The following is a 22,927-nucleotide window of genomic DNA, read 5'->3' on the forward strand; positions in this document are numbered from 1 at the left end:
TAGACTCTTCAAAAGTCTCAATCTAATATCAATTCTTGTAAGAGATTTAGTGTGTCGGATCAATATTAGAATGAAAATATTGACTAAGGCAATTTATACCATCTATTGGTGTTGAGTACATAATTTGTGCTTTGCGCTTCCATAGCTTGTGTCGTATTCTTCAGGGATTTTCTACACTTTATGACACATTATCCTTTGGAATTTATACAAAGCAATTTATTTCTATGTATACTTCAGGGAATTACTAATGGAGATATGCTTCGGCATTTCATAACCTTTCGTATAATATATAACTTTCCATTCATATGAAATGAACTCGTTTCATAATGGGAAATCATGCTTACAGGAGTATATCATGATTTTAGATTTCAACTAGAAACCGTGTATCATATTATGTGAGTGTATTTCACTGTATTGCAAATGCTCATATATAACCTTTTGGTTTTAACATCTTTAGGATTTGTATTGTTCCATTTTTCCACATTCATAGTATATTGTAGTGGAATTTCCTCTTTCCAATTCGGCCAGTATTTTTTTGTTGATGTTTAACAAAAGAACGTGGCTTAATTGTTAGAAATATCCCCTTAAAGCCACTAATTTGATGTCATAGATTTTGGAAAACTTATTTTGTCAAACTCTTATTTAGTTTAATGGAAGGGCATTGTTTATTGTTAATCACTATTTAATGTATTGTGTGTAATCAATAACATAATCCAAGGAATGTAATCAACTTAAGAGAGAAGTGATCTAAGTAAGTTAGATCAACAAGACCTTTCTTTTATGTTCATTCCTAAAATGATCTTAGCCGTAGGACAATCTACTAAGGCTAGCATGTGTTATGTCTAAAGGAAATTTTTTGTTTAACTAAGAACATTTGAGTATACATGCATACATATTAACACTTTCGAAACCTAGTGAATGACTCTACAAAATAAAAAGAGGAAATATAGTACTTTCATTACCCTTGAGCTCATCCCTGTGTTACAAGGTCATGACCCAAGTGGAGGACCTCCAATTTCACTCCAAGCTCTTTGGATGCTTCCTTGTGTTTATGATGGTCGCTTGTTTCTTTTGCCCTTGCTCCTTGAAGATTCGAGAAAAGCAACTCCTTTTTCTTCCTTTTGGTTACGAAAGACATTAATTGTTTCAGTAGACAATTTCGCTAAGAACCGAAAGGATGTAGCAAAACTCCATACTTGCAATGTCAAGTGCCAATCTCAGTCTTTCAGTGTCGTGTTACGCTTTGGACAACATTCAGTTTAAGGCGAATATCTCAGTTGAAAAAACCGACCAACAAATATCACAAAAAACCATCTTTATTGGAGACTTGAACAACTTTGATATGTAAACACAAAATTTGTTTTTTTTTAGGGGGGGGTCACGTACACCATGACTATAACTGTGAGCATAGAACAATTAATCAACTACCAAGCCTCCAAAACCTGAGGGCTATAAACCTCGAGGGCGATATGATTGGTCCATTTTCCGACAAGAAAACAGAAGATAGGAAATTACGCCTCAAAAATGAGGGTAAAGAAGAATTCTAATCTTCAAGCTCTATAATCTTGACTACAGAGGCATCACCAACTTTCTGGCAAACGACTACTCGGTCGTGTGACTTAACCACTCCGGATGCCTTTCCATGATCAAGGGCGACCTTTAGAACTGACTCGTTTGTTGCACTGGTAGACTCGGCCTGCAAAATCACATATGGGGCAACAAATTGAGTGACACTAGATCAATACCACGGTAAAACCTGTAACAAACTAAATGTTTGATAGCTCTATTACTTGTCATGCTTATAAACAAACATCCATTTTTTTACTGAAAAAGATCCACGCAGGACCAACGCAACATTCCACCTAAAGGGTAATTACAGGTTTGCATCTATAGTCAAACTCATTACAAACAGGTAGGACAGGGTCCGAAAACTCGGGCCGAGAAATAACAATACAGGTGAGTGGTGATTAAAATTGGAGCTCAAACCCATTCTTTTCACCACCAAGGGTGTGCCAAAATAGAGAAAAGGATACTTCTTTGCCAAACATTCGTGGCTCCAAGTACCATCCAAACCTAACTCAATGTTCAAGTGTAGTGGTCAAGCTAGTTTAGTATGAATATAGATACTCAAGACCCTCTATAACATTAACTAGCAGAAACCACAGATCTATAAATTTACATACGACCTCCACTATTTACAGGAATAAGGTACTTACAGGATGTCGAGGATCAGCAAGCATAGGGTACAAACCCCTCACTAGAAGTGATTGCCTTGCCTGCAAATTGGTATGTTATTGAGAAAAATAAGTTAGGAAGAAGTTACAGATTAAAATGATAAGAGAACAAATAATAGAAGAACAGGTATAAGTAATATGCATTTTTTAATATGCAAACTTCTAAAACGAGTTTTAATTCTACAAAAAAAGTCACACTTCATATATATCCCATTTTTTACCCGAGTCAGAAATCACTCGAAGCTGAGCATAGCATTCGTACTAAATCTGATCATGACCGATATTTAATTAGCCATATTACAGCTGCAATTTATGAATTCTAACATTGTCTTTCCCATAAAGCATAATGGAGTTAATTAATAACGAGCTAACAAAAGTATAGACCTGGATTTTGACATGACGCTTAAATTATGCATGAGATTTAGAAGCTTTTTACGACTCACATTTAGCAACATTGTGATTAAACTGGTAAACATCTTTACTTTTCTTGGACTCTTTAGTGAACAGATGCATAGCATCAAGACATTTCCATCTCACAAGAATGGATAACAATCTTCTATACATCAAACTTTGCATATGTAAATGCACTTCCAAATAAGTTTAGGAAAAAGAACCACAAAATGGCATGCATTATGATAGACTTCACAGCAGTAATTGAACTAGAAGTTAATCAAAGACTCAAGAGTCAAGGGCACACCTCAAAGGCTCCAGTAAAGCTCCACTTAAGCTGATTTGTCTTGAGCCGGGGAATGACAACTGAAAGAACTGGCATTGTGGGTCGATACTTTGCAATCAATCTGCATAATACGAACGACTTAAAAGAATTGAGGACATTCGCTAATAAAAAGAAGCATAAATTGATTTGTCTTATTAATGCCAAACATCAGAATAAATTAATTACAAACAGATAACTCTGCATTTCCAAGGATACCAAATACACACCTCGCAGCTCTTCCAGAAGAAGTGAAGCAAATAATAACAGATGCCTTCACCTTAATCGCTGCTCGTACCTAGACAGTGATAACATTGACAATTCAAGTACCAAACAAAATCATGCAATAATTTCATCCAGAATACTAACTACAAAAGGAGGCAACATAAAATTATCAGAAGAGCAACATATTAAAAGTCATACCGCAGAAGACGCAATAGATTCCAAGTGTGTCATTGGCTCTCCAACATATTTGACAGTCCTCTTAAAATACAAGTCTTGGTTGAAAACCTTCTCTGCCTGCATGGATTAAAATTGGGAAAGACTATACTTGTAAAGGAAACGAAACAAAATGTGGTTTTCATACTTAGTGCATTGCGATAAGCCAATTTAATGACATGTCCAGCACAGGAAATCATCCTCAATATACTAAAATGATATGCATTGATATAAAAAGTTACCAAACAAAGAATTAATAAAATTACAAGTAAAAGGTTACCTCAGCACAAATTTTACCAACAGTAGAGATTGTATCGACAGGGTACAAACCACGAAGAGTCTCAGCACCCAGAAGAATTGCATCACTTCCTGCACCCACAAGACAATTAAGTTAGGAAACAAAGAACGTATTTTTCTAGTCAACAGAGCACTTGCAAACAATGGCAAACAGTAACAAAAAATAAGAGAATATCTCAGACATTAGTAGATGCAACCATAACAAAGTAAACCCTTCAATGGGCCTTAACAAGTAGTCTCTAAAGCACTCGTTGAGTCAAATAGGGACGCACCATCCAATACAGCATTTGCAACATCAGTTGCTTCAGCACGGGTTGGCCTCAAGTTGTCAGTCATACTATCCACAACACGAGTAACCACAGCAGGCTTTCCAGCCATGTTACACTTATAAAGGGCAGCCTTTTGAAATAAAAAGACCTGTAAAAGACAAAATGTTTATTCACTTCTTTTAAAACAAATAAATATTTAAACACCTTCTACTTCAAAATTAAGGAAATTGACCTTCTCTGGTGGGAGATCAATGCCCAAGTTCCCACGGGAGAGGATGATACCATCAGCTTCTTGCAGAATCTCATCAAAATGGGTTAATCCCTAATGCATAAAAACAAAACAAAACAAAAACATAAATATTCAGTACTCAGCATTGTCATTGGAAAGTTGAGATTCTGAACTGAAAATAGATGAACCTCACCTCCATATTCTCAATCTTAGCAAAGATTTGTGTCTGACTGAGGTCACCCAACTGATTCAGGAACTCACGAGCCTGCATTATACCATTAACAATACTCAAGTTATTCCCACAACCAACTTCAAAAATGATGAAATAATATAGAGTATTCAGATGTTGAGACTTGATACAAGGACATGGAACTTGGAATCACACTTACATGGCGAACATCTTCTGCATGCCTGGTATATGACAATGACAGGAAGTCGATTTTGTTTTTAAGTCCCCAACTACTTATAACCTTGAATTAAGCATTGAATTCAAGCACTCAATAAATCAGTCAAGGCATCAGGCCAAAATTAACTAATAGAGACTTGAATCATTCTATACAAACCTATTAAAAGTAGTCAGGGCAGCAAGTTAAAATAACTTACCTCCTTATCTTTATCGGAGAGAGTAGGCAGTTCAATGGGAATTTGAGACGCATGCAAAGTGAACAATGAACCAGCCAATGTTGCAGAATTCTTTACAGAACAGACAACATCATCTCCTTTTATTTCAGAAACCTGAGCAATTGAAAATAAAAATTATCAGCCAATCATGGCCTTCCAACTTCCCTCAATGATTATGTAAAGTTCTTTTAGGTTTGTTCATATACTAATTTACTCCGAACAACTGGACCATAGTGAAGATTTTCTTCAGTGGAAACAGGACTTTTCAGATTCAGGGGTGGGGGAATTTCAGGGAAGCAAACTAAAAAGATTTCTTTATCAAGTTTATTCTCCAACTATATATGTTTTACCTCCAACCATACAGAAGTCGTTTCACTTCCAGTGAACAGGTACTGACCAACAAAAATGGTATCTCCCTTCTTCACCGCCTGCAAAAACAATTTGAAGATTGACTTGTGATATTATGGAGATTTTATGTCGGTATGGACTACTACAAAAATGAATAAATAACATAAACTAAAACAACATAATAATAGAAACTTGCAGTGTCCAACTCATTAAGAGGTAAAAGAAAAATTTCTAGTATCTTAAAGGGAGACATTTTGAGATAATCTCTACTGTCACCATGAGAACACGTAGGTCTGACTCTGTCTTCCATATATGAACACGTAATTCAAACTGTGATGGCGCCACTCAAATTACTTTATTGTCATCAGAAGATCCATAATTTCAAGCATTACCAGCAGAATAGAATTCTATTGGGGATGTACAACAAAGAGAAAACAGTACTGGGAAAAGTTCTCCAAACCGTGGGCCATCAATCAACTCCATATTCACAGGCTTAAGTTCATCAATTTTAGTCATTGTTACTAAAACCTCACTTATTTTGGTGAAACGCAATGTCCAAAGCTATGAACGTCTCCACCGGATTTCAGCATTATAAGTAGTAAGAGACCTAAACCTAACCTTGACTAGTTTTTGAACCTGTCCATCAATTTTGTTATATATTCAACCAAGTCATGCATGCCGTGATAAAATGATAGGTGCTGGCAAACCTTTGACAATCCATCAAAATTGATGGGCAATAGCTCTGAGGATGGTTCTTGTCCACGATCTGGTGTCAGAACAACGAGTCCATCTCCAAGGAGTGAAATAGGATTCCCAGTTTTGTTGGCGACTTGCAACTCAGCACCCACAGTGTCCAACATAACCTGATAAACAGCCAAACATTAGCATGCAGTCACTAGCTTATTCTTCCTATTACTCAGCACACAAAAAGGAGAAAACCACAGTTGTTAATAACACAGTTAGTAAATATTTTGATGGCAATCTCAGATGTTAAACTACGAAGATTTGTCCCGTTAGCAATTCATAATTGAGTTTCTCATTTCTTTCGAAAATGCTGACCAAACAACAGTTGAAGGACTCTCAAATAGTCCCAAAGATCAAAACTAAACAAGCAGAAGATTAACCCGATGTAGGGATTCACTGAAAAACAAGGATCAACAGACAAAAATAAATGCCTTCATTCATTTATTAAACTGTTTACAACTGAAAAACACAGGCATGCATGGGAATTGGCAAACAAAAGAAATCAACAAATCAAATCCCCTTAAAAGTTAAAAGAAAACATACAGCGCAAAGCTTCTTAGTACTCTTAACAGCGGCCTTGAGATTCTCCAGAGTCTCCTGGTGATATTCCGGGTTGCCCCACGAGAAGTCGAATCGGGCCACTGCCAACCAGACCATTCAAATCCATTAAATAAAACCCAACAAAAAAACGAAAAATTCAAAATTTAATTTGCTTTTGGCGAATAAAATCGCATACCAGACATTCCAGCATCAAGGCAGGAAGCGATAACCTCCACCGATCGAGATTTGGGGCCGAGCGTACCCACAATCTTCGTCATTGCAGGAAAAAAAGTCTGCAAAAATTACCAAACTATTAAATTAACGAACAAAAAAAACATTCACAAACCAAATCTGAATCAAAAATCGAATTAGGGATTAGGGATTTGAGTTTACTTACAGCCTTGGATGGCTCGAGAATCGAAGCCATCCGGATTGGCTCTTCTAGAAGAAGGTGATTCGAATGCATCTTCGCTGCTTCTTGTTGCTGCTTGTGCTGATTACTCTCTGCTTTTTGCCTGGAGAAGAAGAAGAAGCGGAACGAAATGAAACGGGGGGAATCGAAACCTGATTCCTTTGGAAGAATACGCTTTTTTTCTGCTTCTGAAAAACGCTTATATTTTAATTTCTTTGCGACGACAAAGAAATATGGAAATCCTCCCTGTTTTGCTTTCGCACTTCACTTTGGTATTTTGCCCTACTTTATTAAAAAAAACCAAAACAGAACAAGTATTTGTCGGCTTGTCCTCAATTTGTACAAATGCGCTACTTTTTTTTTTTTTTTTTTTTTTTTTTTTTTTTTTTTAATATAGCTGATTATTTTCATGAATTTTTATAAGGCAGTTTTAACGAAAAACTCTCGATACTATTTAATTTAACAAAAAATCATATTTTTACACTAAAAATCAATCTTGGTACTATTCATTTTACCCTTTATTTTGTCATTTTCGTTAAAATTCAAAGTTTTCAAGTTTTTTTCATTAGTTTTCCTTTTTATAATTGTCAATTTTTCCTCTCAACTTTAACTTTAACCAATTACCTTTAAAATTTTCTAAATTGCCAATTCCCCACTCTAGCAATGGATTTAAAAATTTTCATCTAATTTTCATCCATCTAATTTTTATTTTTTTGCCAACATATAGATGTCATGTGTTATTCATGTGATCAAAATGAATGAAAATTTTTAAAATTCAACGTCAAAGAAAAAATTAACTATTTATATAAGTTCAGAAGTAATCGACTAAAATTAAGTTATACTAGCATTTGCCTACACATTTTGTGTGTATGAACACATTTTTTTTAGAAAATGAGACGGAGACGGAGAGAGAGAGAACGGGGGAGTGATAGGTTTTTGTTTTTGGTTTTTTTATTTTTATTTTTTATTTTTTTTTAATATTGGAAGAATTTTAACATCACCGGTAGGTGATGCAAATTTAAACTTGTGAAATTACATTATTGCTCATTATTTTTCTTTTTTGTATGATATAAGATTAAATAGTCTTTTCATTCCTTCTTAATTGACAAAGAAAGTTTCATTAATTAATAAAAATGAGAAAATTAACTAATTCTAAAAATTCAAGAAATAATTCATTAAAATTAAAGTTCAATACACAAGTTTAGTAAGGAAATCGACAAATCTGCCAAAACAAAAACAAGAATATATTTTATTTTTTCAATCTTTTAACATTAAATACACGTATCCGGTCGTGTGGACCACGTGGCAGAAGTGGAAGTGCGTCGTCAGGAGCTTGGTTTTGGTTTCGTGGGGGAGGGCAAAAGGTACACCTCACGCGAATCATTAACGCGTGGTGCGAGTTTCCTCGTGTGTTTTTTCCGTGAGTAGGAAAAATATAGCACGTGCTTTGTAAGGTGGTTTGGTTTAGAACTGGTTGCTGCCTACTAGCTTTCAAACAAACAGCTTTCTTTTTTTATTTTATTTTTTATTTTTGATCTAAAACAAACAGCTTTCAGCTTACCGCTTCTGCCCCACGAAACGCAACAAACAGCTTAACTTAAAAGCTCATGGGACCCACACATGTGTTTTTCTGCTTGTGTTCCTATTTTTAAAAGTTGCTATGGGTCATCGGTTGGTCAAATTCTAGGGGCTGGTTATTTTATGTGCCGCGTGCGGTCGTCCATGGCCGACGCACCCCTTTGAAAGTTGATTTTATTGCGTCGAGCTTAGGAAATTTTTTTTATGCGGTGAGAACATAACTCAGTATTTCAAGTGTTTTAATATAATAAGTCGAAAAATAATTTTATTTAATTTTCAATCAATTGTACTAAAACATTTAGTCTATTAAGACGTGTTTCAGGCATACTAAAATCTCTCAAGCTTTGAATTTTCATACGACCCACGACCTAGTACAAAGTGGCAATTACTCTCTATTATTTACAGATGAAAATCATCTATTGCATTGATTATAACACTAGGATAATGTGGGCATGGTTTGAAGTTTTGAAAAAATAAAATTCGATTTTGACAAATGAGCGCATTGCGGGCTACACATGGGAGTATAGGACAAGCCCCAAGAACGAAAGCTCGTAAATGAAGATCTATGCTATGAGCCCACGGGTATCATCAGTTGTCCACCAAAGTCCTCACCCTAATACTACGTGTGGAGAGGGAATACGTCATCAACCTACGTGCATGTTAAATTAGTTATCCTACATATACGCATAAGATGCATAACAAGAAAAGATGGGTTAGATTTGTGGACACTAAGCTCGACTCTAGAAAATCATGGTTCTACATAAATGATGTGGTTATTGATAATTGAATTATTACTTAAGTGTTGATTAACGTGCTTACTTCTGATTTATGACAGATCATTTAGTTTGCAAATTTAGTTTAAAAATTTAGTCTCCCTACCATTACTCGTACATGCCTAGAAGGCTAACTGATAGAGAAAAATTTCTAAGTACCCAATTTTCAAGCTGGTACTCCACATTAGGCCCGGCAAATAAGTCATGTTTGTCGTGTTCGTGTCGTTTTCGTATAACACATATTATCTTAACAGGTTGTGTCATGTCACATTCATCATCTTAACGTGCTCTTAATAGTTCAGTCATTTTACCCAATAGATAAAATGACCTGACATGTTTCGACTCGTTAATTTTTTATTTTTTTTAATTTGCACATACCAAATTGCCACATAAATATTACTTCAAAACATAAAACATATTTGTCTTGAAGTACTACATACTCTAAAATAAGTGCCTAATATAAAAGCACCAACACACAACTATAAAATATCAAATGTGCAAGGATATGCAAAATGAAGGAGTTTTTCTTTTCAAGGTTGTGAAGCCTTTCTCAGAAGTTAAAACCTTGTTAATGAAACTCAAAGCTTGCATGTTGTTTTTCAATTTTTTACAAAATCCTTCAAATTTCATCGATCATCATGGAGAAATGGTATTCAAACTTTGGCTTGATCTATTTTCTTCAAGAGTTATATTAATGATGTTTTCAGTAAGGCTTGTCAATCTCGTGTGCACAACAAGCTTGAATTGTATTTGGCAACAATGAACAACAATATTGATCTAGTACTCTAGCCCCAATACTAAATGCAGATTTTAACGCAATAGTTGAAATGGAAATTATTAACACATTTCTTGCTAACCGAGAAAGTATTGGATAATGAAAGCCCTCCATTTGTCACCAAGAAATAACATCTATGTGTAAAATTATTAAATTAATAATTTTCTTATCGTGTAACGGTGTACTCATGTATATATCTGGATCGACCTGTTTTCTTAATATGTGCTTATTAGGTTATTCGATAACAACCTGATTTGTTATCGTGTTGATCCGAAAACTTGTTAAATTCGTGTCCAGCCATTTGTGAAACGCGATAACAAAAGATGAAACGAAGCAATAACCAATTAGCCGTCCATATCAGTTCCGGTCCACCCACGTTATCATTTAGCTCCATGAACTATTTAACCTAGGGGTGGGCATGGGTCGGGTTGGGGCCAAAATTTAGAGGGATTGGACCAGACCTATTTTAAAATGCAATGGGGTGGGGCAGGTCGAGTAATGGAGTTTCTGAATCTAGAACCGGACCTAACCCGACCCGTTTCTGGCCAGGTTCGCAAGTCTAACAAGGCTTGCAATTCACGCTTGAGCCCAGCCACATCATTAGCTTCAATTGGAGTTGCTGACCTTCACGCACAAATCGAACTAGAGAGACATCATCTTCCTTACGGATCCAAGACATCCCCCCTTGCCATTACAAATTACACCAATTGATGAATCAAAACAAAATCATACATACCAGAAGGAGATTTTCCCAAAGGCACTTATTTTGCTTCAATTACATAAAATTAACCCTCAAATTACATACCCAGACGTGGCCAACAACCGGTATGCTTCAAACTTCTTCTCCCAATTGGCGAAGACATCGATCTTCTTCTCCGTGAGGCCATCGAAGAAGGTGGTGATGTCCTTGTCCTTCTTGGTCATCTTTGCTATAGCCATGCCGACATCTTTGAGGTGAACATAATGTATATACCAACGAAGAAGACAAAGTTACGATGGGAGAAGATAGTGGTTGGAGTCGGACAGAGTCCAATGAGACCTCAAGGCTCGAGTTGGAATTTGAGATGAGAGACCAAGATAATAGAAGTGTGTTAGAAATGAACGGTGGAGATGTGTTTGAGATTTGAATCGTATACATTTATTCTCCACTATGTGTGTGAGAGTTTTGAACCGTTTCCATTTAATCTATTGGTCCAAACCCTCGAAAAATAGGACTCGCCCCTCCCCACCTTTTACTTGGACCCGCCCCGCCCGATTTTGTATATAAAAACTATGGAACCGCCCCGAACCCTTTCCGAACCCACCACGAACCATTATTACGAGTCCCTACTCGCCGGTCCAGTATCCGTTTGCCCACCTCTAATTTAATCCTTATTCATTACGTTGACCGTCACGAAGCCGTCACAGTCTCATCCCACACTGATTCACGTCTTACCCGTTCCGTAAAACAACCTCGTGTTTCTCTCTCATCCCGCCCCAACATCTCATCCCGCCTTCCCTAATGTCGTCGATTTTCCAACCCCTTTATCCCTAACGTTGCTCTTCTAATGGCTTCATGTGACGAAGACTTCTCTCTCCTTGGTGACGACTCTAACGCTAATTATCACTCCCTCACGTGCCAACATCCCACTACGTCTACTAGTCCTATGCGCCTCCTCACTACTTCCGACACGAACTCCCCTAGTCCACACACCACTATCTCAACTTGCACTTAAGGACAAGGTCAACGATGGAGAATGCCATGCAGACGACTACGAAAATGCAGCCGCATGTGCGTTTTCCTTGAATCCGTTTGGTAGCGGCACTGATCAGATCGACGTCGTCGTCACCGCTAGAGAGAAGAGAAAGGACCACTCAGATGAGTACGGCGACGAAGTAGGAGCTTCGTACAGTTACAAGAAATCAAAAGCCTTGGCATCTACGAACGGAGATTACAGAAAGGACAAAGAGGAGTGAAGCGACACATAAATATTTGTACCTCCTCGATGCCTACCTAGACAAGTTCACGCAGTTGAATCGGGGAAATCTGAGAGGCAGAGATTGAGAGGAGGTAGAGACGATTGTAAGCGAGAAGTGCGAGATGCAGAGGAAGAGCATCGAACAATGCAATAACAAGGTCGATAACTTGAAGAAGAGGTACAAGCTTGAGAGGCAAATGATGAGCAGCGGCAGCGTGTCGGCGAATCACTGGCCTTGGTTTCAGAAGATGGAGCAGATCGTCGGCAATTCAGTGGCGGCAAAGGCCACCTCCGATAATGATAAGGGTGTTTCTTCTTTGGGTAACACTCCACGGCAATCAAAGAGCTTTGGGTTAGTGCTGCATTTTTGTTAGGTTATTACTGCAATTGGTTGCTCAAGTACTTGTGTTGTGTTATGTTGTTTTTCAGCAGATATGGAACGACAGTGTCGAGTCTTGTAGGTCAGATGAACAACAAGGTGAAATCAGCTCCGAGTATCAAATGGCGAAGAGTGGTCTTCAAAATCAGTAGTGCTGCTCTTGCTGGCATTGCTCCAAACAATGTCGACTCGATGGTTTCTATTCTATATATGCAAACCCATTTGATTTATCTCATTCAAATGTTGATCATCTTAGCTTATGATTAGTCAGTCTCTGTGTCAATGTGTTTACTTCTCGAGAGCAAGTTTTGTTAGACAAATAAGGAATATGATTGGAGTCCTTGTGTAATTGTATATAATATTATTATTGGAAGAATAAGCCGTCCTACAGCCGTCAAGCCGTCCTACCTTGTCCTACCTACACACTAGCCGTCCTACAGCCGTCCTATAGCCGTCAAGTCGTCCTACAGCCGTCAAGCCGTCCTACAGTCGTCAAGCCGTCCTACCTTGTCCTACCTACACACTAGGACGGCTACCTTGTCCTCTACAGCCGTCCTACCTACACACTAGGACGGCTACCTTGTCCTACCTACACACTTGTATCATGTATATATATCCTTGTAATCTTGTAGAGAAATATAATGAAAAAATAAGCATTCTCTTCCATTTGCATTCTCTTCCATAAGCATTCTCTTCCATTTGCATTCTCTTCCATTTTTCTACATTCACGTATCAATAACAAATATATTTTTTAGCCTACATACCTTTTTCTACATGGTATACAGAGCAGGTTTATAACCCTAGCCCTAATTTTTTTTTCGGCAGCTTTCTCTGCCGTTCCCATGGCTGTTCGTGGCCCGTCCCGTCCCTCATTTGCTCGTCCTCCCCTCCACTGCACCTACTGCAATTTTGATTATCATACCCGAGACACCTGCCATAAACTTCATGGCTATCCCGTTGGCCATCCCCTCCATGGCCAACCGTGGCGACCACCGCGCCGTGCCACTGCTTCCAGTTCTTCCCGCAGTCATGCACCTTCCAGTCCTCCCTGGCAGCCACGGTTTTCTGCTTCCCGGCCCCATAATTTCACCCAAGCCCATCACGTGCAAGGCACCCAGGCCCCCGCCTCCTCTTCTACTCCAGCGACCCACCAAGTGCACGGGGCCCAGCCCACTTTGCATGACTTGCAGCTTGCCATGCCTGACCTCTCTGCCGAGCAGCACTCCCGTGTTCTAGCTGCTCTACGTGACACCACCACCCCTCCTCAGGCCAATGCCGTGCTCACTACTGATTTTGCCCAAGGTTTGTTACCTGTCACCTCTCGTCATGGTCAATGGATTCTTGACAGTGGTGCTACGGATCATATTACTTCTTCCGCTTCATGTTTGGTTAATCGCTCTCCTTCACATTTGCCGCCTGTTTCTTTGCCTAGTGGTGCTTCTGCTCCCATTACTTTTACCGGCACTCTTCCTTTAAATTCATCAGTTACTTTGAAGGATGTTTTATGTGTCCCTAATTTCCGAGTGGACCTTTTATCGGTTGGTAAACTTACAGATGGATTATCGTGTTCCATAACCTTCTTTCCTTCTTGGTGTGTTTTGCAGGACTTGGTTTCGAAGGCGATGATTGGTGTGGGTAAGCGACGTGGCGATCTGTATTACCTTGTGGCCCTTACCTCTTCTCTCCCCACCCGTCAACCTCTCTGCAACATCATTACCATCCCCTCCTCCCTCTGGCATAGGCGTCTTGGTCACCCCTCCTCCACTCGTTTGCAAGCTTTAGCATCTAGTTCTCTTAATTGCACTTTTGATTCTAGTCATATTTGTGATGTTTGTCCGTTGGCAAAACAAACTCGTCAACCTTTTCTTTTGAGTTCAATTTCATCCACTTTCCCTTTTGCTTTAATTCATTGTGATATTTGGGGCCCGAATCGTCAATCCTCTTCTCTTTCTGGTGCTCATTATTTCTTAACCATTGTGGATGATTTTTCTCGCTTTACGTGGGTCTTCCTCATGAAACATAAATCCGACACTCAACAATTAATTAAGGATTTTTTTGCTTATGTCACTACCCAATTCCGCACTACCATCCAATGCATTCGTACTGACAATGGTGGTGAATTTTTATCTCTTCGTAGTTTTTTCTCTGATCATGGGGTGCTTTTACAAACTTCTTGTGTTTATACCCCCCAACAAAATGGCGTTGTTGAAAGAAAACATCGTCATCTTCTTGAAACCGCTCGCGCCCTTCGTTTTCAATCCCATCTTCCTATCAAGTTTTGGGGGGAATGTGTTCTTACCGCTACTTATCTCATCAATCGTCTCCCTACCCGTCTTCTCCATCATAAATCCCCATTTGAGGTTCTCTTTTCGAAAACCCCATCTTATGACCACTTCCGCGTCTTTGGTTGTCTGGCATATGCCACCTCTGTCACTCCCACCACCAAATTTTCCCCTCGGGCTCATCGTTGCATTTTTCTCGGTTATCCTCATGGACAAAAGGCCTATACCCTTTACGATCTCGACAATCACCGCATTTTCACTAGTCGAGACGTCATCTTTCATGAAACTACTTTCCCTTATGCCGTTTCTCACCCTCCTATCCCATCCTCTTCGCCTACCCTACCCATCCCACCCCCTCTGGACTTTACATATAACCCACCCCTTCCTGCCCCGACGCCTCACCCTCCTCCACCTTCCTCCCCTTCCACGCCTCCCACAGATTCCCCTGCTGCCCCATTACCCGTTCTTCCCCATGCCCCTGCCCTCTCGGTATCCCCTCCTTCCCCCCCCGCTACTTCCTTACCTTTCACCCTTTTACCCACGGACATCCCTACCCCCCCACTACCTACCAATCCTCCCCTTCCCCGCACCTCTTCCCGTGCCCATAAACCTCCACCCTATTTAAAAGACTACGTTTGCTCGCAGGTGATTCTGCCATCCCACCCATCTTCGACTTCGCAACCCGGTTCTACACAAGGTACGCGATATCCACTTTGTAATTTTCTCTCTTATCACCGTTACTCTCCCAGGCATTTTTCTTACATTAACTCTGTCAGTCGGACTGTGGAGCCTTCCTCCTTTGCCGAGGCTGCCACTGACCCCAATTGGCAACGTGCTATGACTGAGGAGCTTCAAGCTTTACATGCTAATGATACTTGGACTTTAACTTCCTTGCCTCCTGGCAAAATTCCCATTGGTTGTAAGTGGGTGTACAAACTCAAGCACAATTCCGATGGCTCTATTGACCGCTACAAAGCTCGTTTGGTTGCTAAAGGCTTCACTCAGGCTGAAGGTATTGATTATCATGACACTTTTTCTCCTACTGCTAAGATGATTACGGTGCGTTGTCTTCTTGCTCTTGCTGCTAGTCAGTCTTGGTCTCTTCATCAGCTTGATGTTAATAATGCTTTCTTACATGGTGACTTACATGAAGAAATCTATATGTCTCCTCCTCCTGGTCTTCGGCGACAGGGGGAGAATCTTGTGTGTCGCCTTCACAAGTCACTTTATGGTCTTAAGCAGGCTTCTCGCCAATGGTTTGCCAAATTCACTAGTGCCATCATTTCTGCCGGTTTTCAACAATCCAAAGCTGACTATTCATTGTTCACTAAAAAGTCTGGTATTTCTTTCACAGCTTTGCTCATTTATGTGGATGATATTGTGATTACAGGCAATGATGCTAGTGCCATTAATTCTCTGAAGTCTTTTCTCCGTGATCATTTTCGGATAAAAGACCTTGGTGATTTAAAATATTTTTTGGGTATTGAGGTTTCTCGTTCCAAACAAGGGATTTATATTTCTCAACGCAAGTATGCATTAGAGATTCTCAAGGACTATGGTTTTTTGGGAGCACGACCCATTGCTTTTCCTATGGATGACACAAAATTATCTGATAAAGGAGAACTTCTCAAGGATCCTGAAAAGTATCGACGATTAGTAGGTCGGTTAATATATCTCACTATCACTCGGCCGGATATCACCTATTCTGTGCATGTTCTAAGCCGTTTTATGCACGAGCCAAGGATATCTCATATGGATGCTGCGCTTCGTATTGTTCGTTATTTGAAGGCTACTCCAGGTCAAGGTTTATTATTTCGTTCTGACAACCAGACCAAGTTAACTGCGTTTTGTGATTCTGATTGGGCAGGTTGCCCTATCACTCGCCGTTCGACTACTGGGTATTGTGTATTCTTGGGCGGTTCTTTGATTTCTTGGCGGACGAAACGACAGAAAACCGTTTCGCTCTCTTCAGCAGAGGCGGAATATAGGGCCATGGCAGGTGCTTGTTGCGAGATAGTTTGGCTTCGTTTTTTTGTTGAAGGATTTGAACATTCCTTTGGATGGTCCTTCCATTTTATTTTGTGATAATCAAGCAGCGTTACATATAGCTGCCAATCCTGTTTTTCATGAACGAACTCGTCACATTGAGATGGATTGTCACTTTATACGAGATAAGATTGTAGATGGCACAATAGAGACCAAGCATGTGGGTACGGCACAACAGTTGGCAGACTTGTTTACCAAACCTCTTGGGAAAGAAAAGTTTTCGAGTATGTTACGCAAGTTGGGAGTTCTTGACATCCACTCTCCAACTTGAGGGGGAGTGTTAGACAAATAAGGAATATGATTGGAGTCCTTGTGTAATTGTATATAATATTATTATTGGAAGAATAAGCCGTCCTACAGCCGTCAAGCCGTCCTACCTTGTCCTACCTACACACTAGCCGTCCTACAGCCGTCCTATAGCCGTCAAGTCGTCCTACAGCCGTCAAGCCGTCCTACAGTCGTCAAGCCGTCCTACCTTGTCCTACCTACACACTAGGACGGCTACCTTGTCCTCTACAGCCGTCCTACCTACACACTAGGACGGCTACCTTGTCCTACCTATACACTTGTATCATGTATATATATCCTTGTAATCTTGTAGAGAAATATAATGAAAAAATAAGCATTCTCTTCCATTTGCATTCTCTTCCATAAGCATTCTCTTCCATTTGCATTCTCTTCCATTTTTCTACATTCACGTATCAATAACAAATATATTTTTTAGCCTACATACCTTTTTCTACAAGTTTCATAGTGTGGGTTAGTGATTGGGCAACTGGCAATGCTGTTTGCAAACGAAGTTGCATTGGCCTGTCGTAATGGCGTGGAGGTATGCATTGGTATTTGTATGATCTTTTGTTGTCTGCAGTGTTATGTTTTTTCTTTTCCTTTTGAGTTTAATCTGCAACATTTGTTTTGTTTCATGCTCGGTGCAAAAGGTGGCAATTCTTGTTGGAGGTCCCAACTTCTTTTGTGGAGATGCATGGGTGACGGCAACCGGGTTGGATAGAATCATAGAAGTATTGTATACCAGATTAGGTAATTACCATTGCTACTTTTGCATTTTAACTTCATTCCACCTTTTCCTTTGGATTTGTGGTATCTGCAATAGGCTACATAGAACTACTGCATACACCAACTGGGTAAATATGCCTTGAATTACTGACATGATTTAGTGGATGCATGTCCAATGTATTGGGTCCCATTTGATCTGATCTGATCTGGTCTGCTTCGTTTTTTTCTTTTTCATAAAGCACTAGAGTAAAATTTGGATCATAATATAGAGCGCCTGAGAATGTTATATCATAATGACCAGTTTTTGTTTTATTATCTCATTTGTCTCGTGTGAAGATTATGCATGTTCCACTAGAAGTTGAAGATACAATTTTCATTTCTACTTCTTCACTTGAAATATAGCATTTATGCTGGAGGGATGTTACAGAAATGGTGTAATTATAGAAGCTTGGGTCTATGTCCTATCTCCACTCTCTGATAGTTATGCTAATTATAAATTGCTAGATATATATGGTACTCAAAAGATGACTGTGATGTGTAATTATGGCCACTATAATGAATTCCGTATTGCTCCAGTTAGCACTGGAGAAGATGGGAGTCCAGACTCGTGTTCAAGCTGCATTTTCGATGCATGAGATTGCTGAACCGTACAGTAGGCAGCGAGCCATCAGGCATCTTGAAAAAAGCAGGGTTGCAATTTTTGCTGGAATTGGCGCTAGCACTGGAAATCATCTCTTTACCACTGACACGGCTGCAGCACTTCGAGCTTTGGAGGGTATAGCTCTTCGATCATTCACACTTCATGTTCAACATATTGCATTCTTAAAATCACACAGAATTGTTCTACTTCTGCTCAAACACCTGCACACATGTTACACGTATACATGCATGCCTCCCCACCCACATGTTTTGGACTTTATGCAAAATTTTGTGATTCTCGTAAGTTCTCAGTTAATGCAGAGGCAGTACTCAAGGGTACCAATGCAGATGGTGTCTATGACTCCAACTCTCAAGACAATAATTTTACATTTGATCACATCTCTATGAGGGAGTTGGTCACAGGAGGCGTCACCTCCATAGACACGATGGCACTGACCTTCTGCGAAGAAAACGGGGTTCCGAGTAAGTGTATTTTGATTTTCTTGCAATTCTGTTAAGTTGAACAATAGTGAGACAATTGAGTCATCAAGCTTATACTCAGAAGTTGTGTGAACTCCAATCAAATGAATTGGATGGTGTCTTTTATTATGTACATGGGTGTTGAACTTCATAGTAATCAATTTACAATTTTATGTACAGTTGTGGTCTTTAATCTGTTAGAGCCTGGAAATATATCGAAAGCACTGTGCGGAGAACAAGTTGGTACCCTGATAGATCAAACTGGAAGGATTAGCTAATATTTTAGAACTCTGAGCTGTTGTATGACTAGGTCTAATTTCCTCAGATTATTAGGTCTAATATTTAGAAAAATTGTTGGCTTCTAAACCTCTGTTCGCTGAGACTTGGCTGCATATCCTCGACATATATCATTTGCCACTGTAGTACAAAAAGGTAGAGTACAAATTATAACTATCCTGTCTAAGTTATGCATGTTACTTGGAGGATGATTGTTGATGCAGATGACTAACATTTTTCTTGGTCAGTTTGTATTAATAGTGGTGTGAATAGAAAAATATGGTTCCGAGTTACGACAGACTGAAATTGTCGTTGCATATCTATCTAAAATTGTATTGAATCTTTTGAATGCATCTCGGACCTTCCTGCATTGCTTTATATTGCTAAATGATCAGTTTCTATCAACTTTTGAATGCATGAAGATGTTAATTGTGAGATTCTTTGTTCACTTGTAGAGTTAAATTTGAGTAATACATGTTGAAATGGTACCAGGCCATGGCCGATTTTGTTTTAAAAAAGGTTTTAACTTTTAGAGAAAAAACTGGGATTCAAAGATGAAATGAAATGCAAGGAGGCGAGGGAGAGTGAAGTAGATTTCTCTTTGCATATTTCTTTTAACAAGAAAAAACCCTAGCATATAGAGGCCTGGATAGGTCTGATTTCAGAAACCCATCTCAGCCCTCTAGTGCATTAGGTGCTGGGATCCTTCCACTTGGAATGGATCCAGCAACACAGTACAATAGAGATAAGAATAAAACACAGTTGTTCATCTTTCCTAAAACAGAGGGCTAAACTAGCCGTTACAAAATTTAAGCCTAACGGCTACTACTAAACAAGGAAAGTCTCTTCATCTTCTTTTTAATATGGAGGATTCAAACATCTGCAGGTTAAACTCAAATTAGTGAGAAACTTAATTCTCAACAGCCTCTCCTAAGCTGCTCACTGATTTCACTCCAAATTTGAGTCTTAAGTAGTTGAATCTCTCTCTAAGCAATGCCTTTGTAAAAATGTTTGCAAGTTGTTCTTTACTTCTGCAGAACTTCACATTAATCACCCCTTCTTGTAGTGTTTCCCTTACAAAGTGGAACTTTCTGTTTATGTGTCTAGTTTTTTTGGTGAAAGACAGGATTTTTCACCATGAAGATTGCAGACATGTTGTCACAGAATAAGGGTGTTGCATCAACTTGCATTTCCCCAAAATCATCGAGCAAAAATCTTAGCCAAATAGCCTGGGTTGTGGCTTCTGCTGCTGAGACATACTTGGCCTCTGTAGTTGATAAAGCAATTGTGTTTTGCTTCACAAAAGTCCAAGAGAAAACCCCACTACCAAAGCTGAATGCATATCCTGAGGTGCTCCTGCAATCATCCTCACTCCCTACCGAGTCTGCATCACAAAACTCTACAAGAATTGCATCTCTATCTTTTGTATACTCAATTCCATAGCTCAGTGTGCCTTGCACATATCTCAGAACCCTTCTTGCAACTCCAAAATGTTTCTTTGTAGGACTATTCATGAACCTTGACAACAAACTAGCAGCATACATCAAATCTGGTCTAGTTGCTGTCAAATACAGAAGGCTGCCCACAATTTTCCTGTATATGCTTTCATCTGCCAATTCACTTCCATCTACCTTCTTAAGTTTTTCACTAGTTGGTAGAGGAATAGAGACAGGTTTACAATCTTCAAGGCCAAACTTCACAAGTAATGATTTTGCATACTTGCTTTGATGAATAAATACACTATTTTCAGTTTGTAAGATTCCCATTCCTAAGAAATGATGAAGTAAGCCTAAATCAGACATCTTATACTTCTGCATCATCTCTATTTTGAACTCACTGAGTAGTGTTTTGCTACTTCCAGTAAACACAATGTCATCAACATATATTGAGACAATGAGTATACCACCTTCTTCATCAGACTTGATGTACAAAGTAGCTTCACTTGTGCTCTTAATGAACTTAGAACTGGTGAGATATGCATCAATCTCACTATACCAGGCTCTAGGTACCTATTTTAAACCATACAAGGCCTTCTTCAATTTGTAGACCTTATGGCAAGCATTTTTAACTTCAAAACCTTCAGGTTGTTCAATGTATACCTCTTCTTTAAGTACGCCATTTAAAAACGCAGATTTCACATCTAGTTGGAATAATTTCCACCCATTTTGTGTAGCTAAAGCAATAAGAGTTTGAATTGTATCCAACCTTGCCACTGGTGCAAAGGTCTCATTGTAATCAATTCTAGGCTTTTGTGCATACCCTTTTGCCACCAGTCTAGCCTTGTGCTTCTGAACTGTTCCATCTAGATTTAATTTAGTTTTGAACACCCATCTCACCCCAATAACAGGTTTGTCCATGGGTCTATCAACTAGCTGTCAAGTGTCATTCTTTTCAATTGTATCGATTTCTGCATTCATAGCTTCTTGCCATGCTTGATCTTGTGCTACTTCTTGATAATTTTCTGGTTCAACAAAACTCATGTGACATCTAGCATATATCTCTTCTAGACTCCTTAGTTTTACAGGTGTTGAACTAGGAGTTGAGTTTTGACTCAGTGATTCACTTCTGCTAGTTGATGCACTGCTAGAACTCGAACTTGGTTAAGAACTCTGAGCAGTTTCAACCTGAGTCTCATTTGGACTTTCTTGCACATCACCATCATACACTTGATTCTAAAAAACAAGAGGCATTGCAGGTGTTTCAACTTGCTTGTATTCCCAATTCCAACACTGATCCTCATTGAATACAACACTTCTGGAGAGGATGATTTTCTTTGACTGCAGGTCATAAACTCTATACCCTTTTTCACAGCTTCCATACCCCATAAAAATACCTTTGCTAGCCTTTTCATCAAACTTTTTTCTTAGCTGTGAAGGTATGTGTGTATAGCATATGCATCCAAAACTTCTCAAATGTTTTATACTAGGTTTTCTACCTGTGAAAGCTTTAAATGGAGTGTTATCCTTCACTGAGATTGTAGGACATCTATTTTGCAAGTATACTGCAGTTCCAACTGCTTCAGCCCAAAAAACCACATGAATGTTCTTCTCAACCATCATTGACCTTGCCATTTCACCAATGGTTTTATTTCTTTTCTCAGCAACTCTATTTTGCTGAGGGGAGTATGCACTGTTAATTGCCTTTCCATTCCAGTGTTAGAACAGAAATTTAAGAATTCATGAGAGGTATATTCACCTCCTCTGTCACTTCTTAGCTTCTTAAGCTTGAAACCACTTTGTAGCTCCACAAAGGCTTTAAATTTTTTAAACACATTGAACACATCAGATTTGTTTTTGAGGAAATACACCCAACACATCCTATAGAAATCATCAATGAATGTGATGAACTACATGTTGCCACCAATGGAATCATTCTGCATTGGTCCATAGACATCAGTATGCACCAGTTCTAGTGGATGGCTTGCTCTCCATACTTTTTCTTTATCAAATGGTTCTCTGTGCATCTTCCCAGAAACACAACTCTCACAGATTTCCTTCATCTCAGATAGTTTAGGTAAACCAAGCACCATTTCTTCTCTTTGCATCCTTTTCAGATTGCTAAAGCTCAAATGACCAAATCTTTTATGCCAGATCATGGCTCTTCTCCGATTGAGGCTTTTCTAGCTACTGGATTTATAGATTCTAGGGACGATGGAAAACATCTATTCCCTGCCATAACTACCTTGGCTAATACATTCTCAAGGTTGCTGTCATCAAAGATTACATCCATGTTACCACCAAACAGAACATAATAGCCATGCTCCATCATTTGACCAACACTCAACTTTTCATCTAGTCCTGGAACCAACAGAACTTCATTGATATATCTCTTCCCATGCTTTGTATTCACTATCAGTGTTCCCTTGCCTGTTGCTTGAACCAAG

General features: G+C 39.1%; 2 protein-coding genes and 1 pseudogene across 2 annotated transcripts; 1 reads left to right on the plus strand and 2 right to left on the minus strand.

Annotated features, from left to right (window-relative positions):
- Nucleotides 1-1,298: 1,298 nt before the first annotated feature.
- Nucleotides 1,299-7,099, minus strand: LOC137745089 (pyruvate kinase 1, cytosolic-like). Its single transcript, XM_068484962.1, has 16 exons — nt 6,830-7,099; nt 6,629-6,725; nt 6,436-6,533; nt 5,856-6,011; nt 5,151-5,228; nt 4,783-4,914; nt 4,569-4,649; nt 4,373-4,444; nt 4,183-4,272; nt 3,954-4,098; nt 3,665-3,753; nt 3,370-3,465; nt 3,177-3,244; nt 2,932-3,031; nt 2,217-2,276; nt 1,299-1,696 (listed from the first exon to the last, which is right to left on the minus strand). The coding sequence occupies exons 1-16, from the start codon at nt 6,896-6,898 to the stop codon at nt 1,544-1,546; spliced, it is 1,584 nt and encodes a 527-aa protein (XP_068341063.1). The 5' UTR covers nt 6,899-7,099; the 3' UTR covers nt 1,299-1,543.
- Nucleotides 7,100-11,242: 4,143 nt separating this feature from the next.
- On the plus strand, nt 11,243-19,046 carry LOC137744406 (uncharacterized; annotated as a pseudogene).
- Nucleotides 19,047-20,147: 1,101 nt separating this feature from the next.
- Nucleotides 20,148-21,401, minus strand: LOC137744407 (uncharacterized mitochondrial protein AtMg00810-like). Its single transcript, XM_068484227.1, has 2 exons — nt 21,144-21,401; nt 20,148-21,053 (listed from the first exon to the last, which is right to left on the minus strand). The coding sequence occupies exons 1-2, from the start codon at nt 21,399-21,401 to the stop codon at nt 20,148-20,150; spliced, it is 1,164 nt and encodes a 387-aa protein (XP_068340328.1).
- Nucleotides 21,402-22,927: the final 1,526 nt, after the last annotated feature.

Source organism: Pyrus communis, chromosome 9, assembly GCF_963583255.1.
Source record: "Pyrus communis chromosome 9, drPyrComm1.1, whole genome shotgun sequence".
Lineage (NCBI taxonomy): Eukaryota > Viridiplantae > Streptophyta > Magnoliopsida > Rosales > Rosaceae > Pyrus > Pyrus communis.

What these genes read in the sequence shown, in the direction of transcription:
- LOC137744407 (XM_068484227.1), bottom strand. Translation starts at nt 21,401, where the DNA reads ATGGACAAACCTGTTATTGGGGTGAGATGGGTGTTCAAAACTAAATTA. An exon ending in ATGGCGTACTTAAAGAAGAG is followed by an intron (nt 21,054 to 21,143) that starts GTATACATTGAA and finishes GGTTTAAAATAG; the next exon opens with GTACCTAGAGCCTGGTATAG.
- LOC137745089 (XM_068484962.1), bottom strand. Translation starts at nt 6,898, where the DNA reads ATGCATTCGAATCACCTTCTTCTAGAAGAGCCAATCCGGATGGCTTCG. An exon ending in CGACTTCTGTATGGTTGGAG is followed by an intron (nt 4,915 to 5,150) that starts GTAAAACATATA and finishes TCAATTGCTCAG; the next exon opens with GTTTCTGAAATAAAAGGAGA. An exon ending in TTGGTAAAATTTGTGCTGAG is followed by an intron (nt 3,466 to 3,664) that starts GTAACCTTTTAC and finishes TAATCCATGCAG; the next exon opens with GCAGAGAAGGTTTTCAACCA.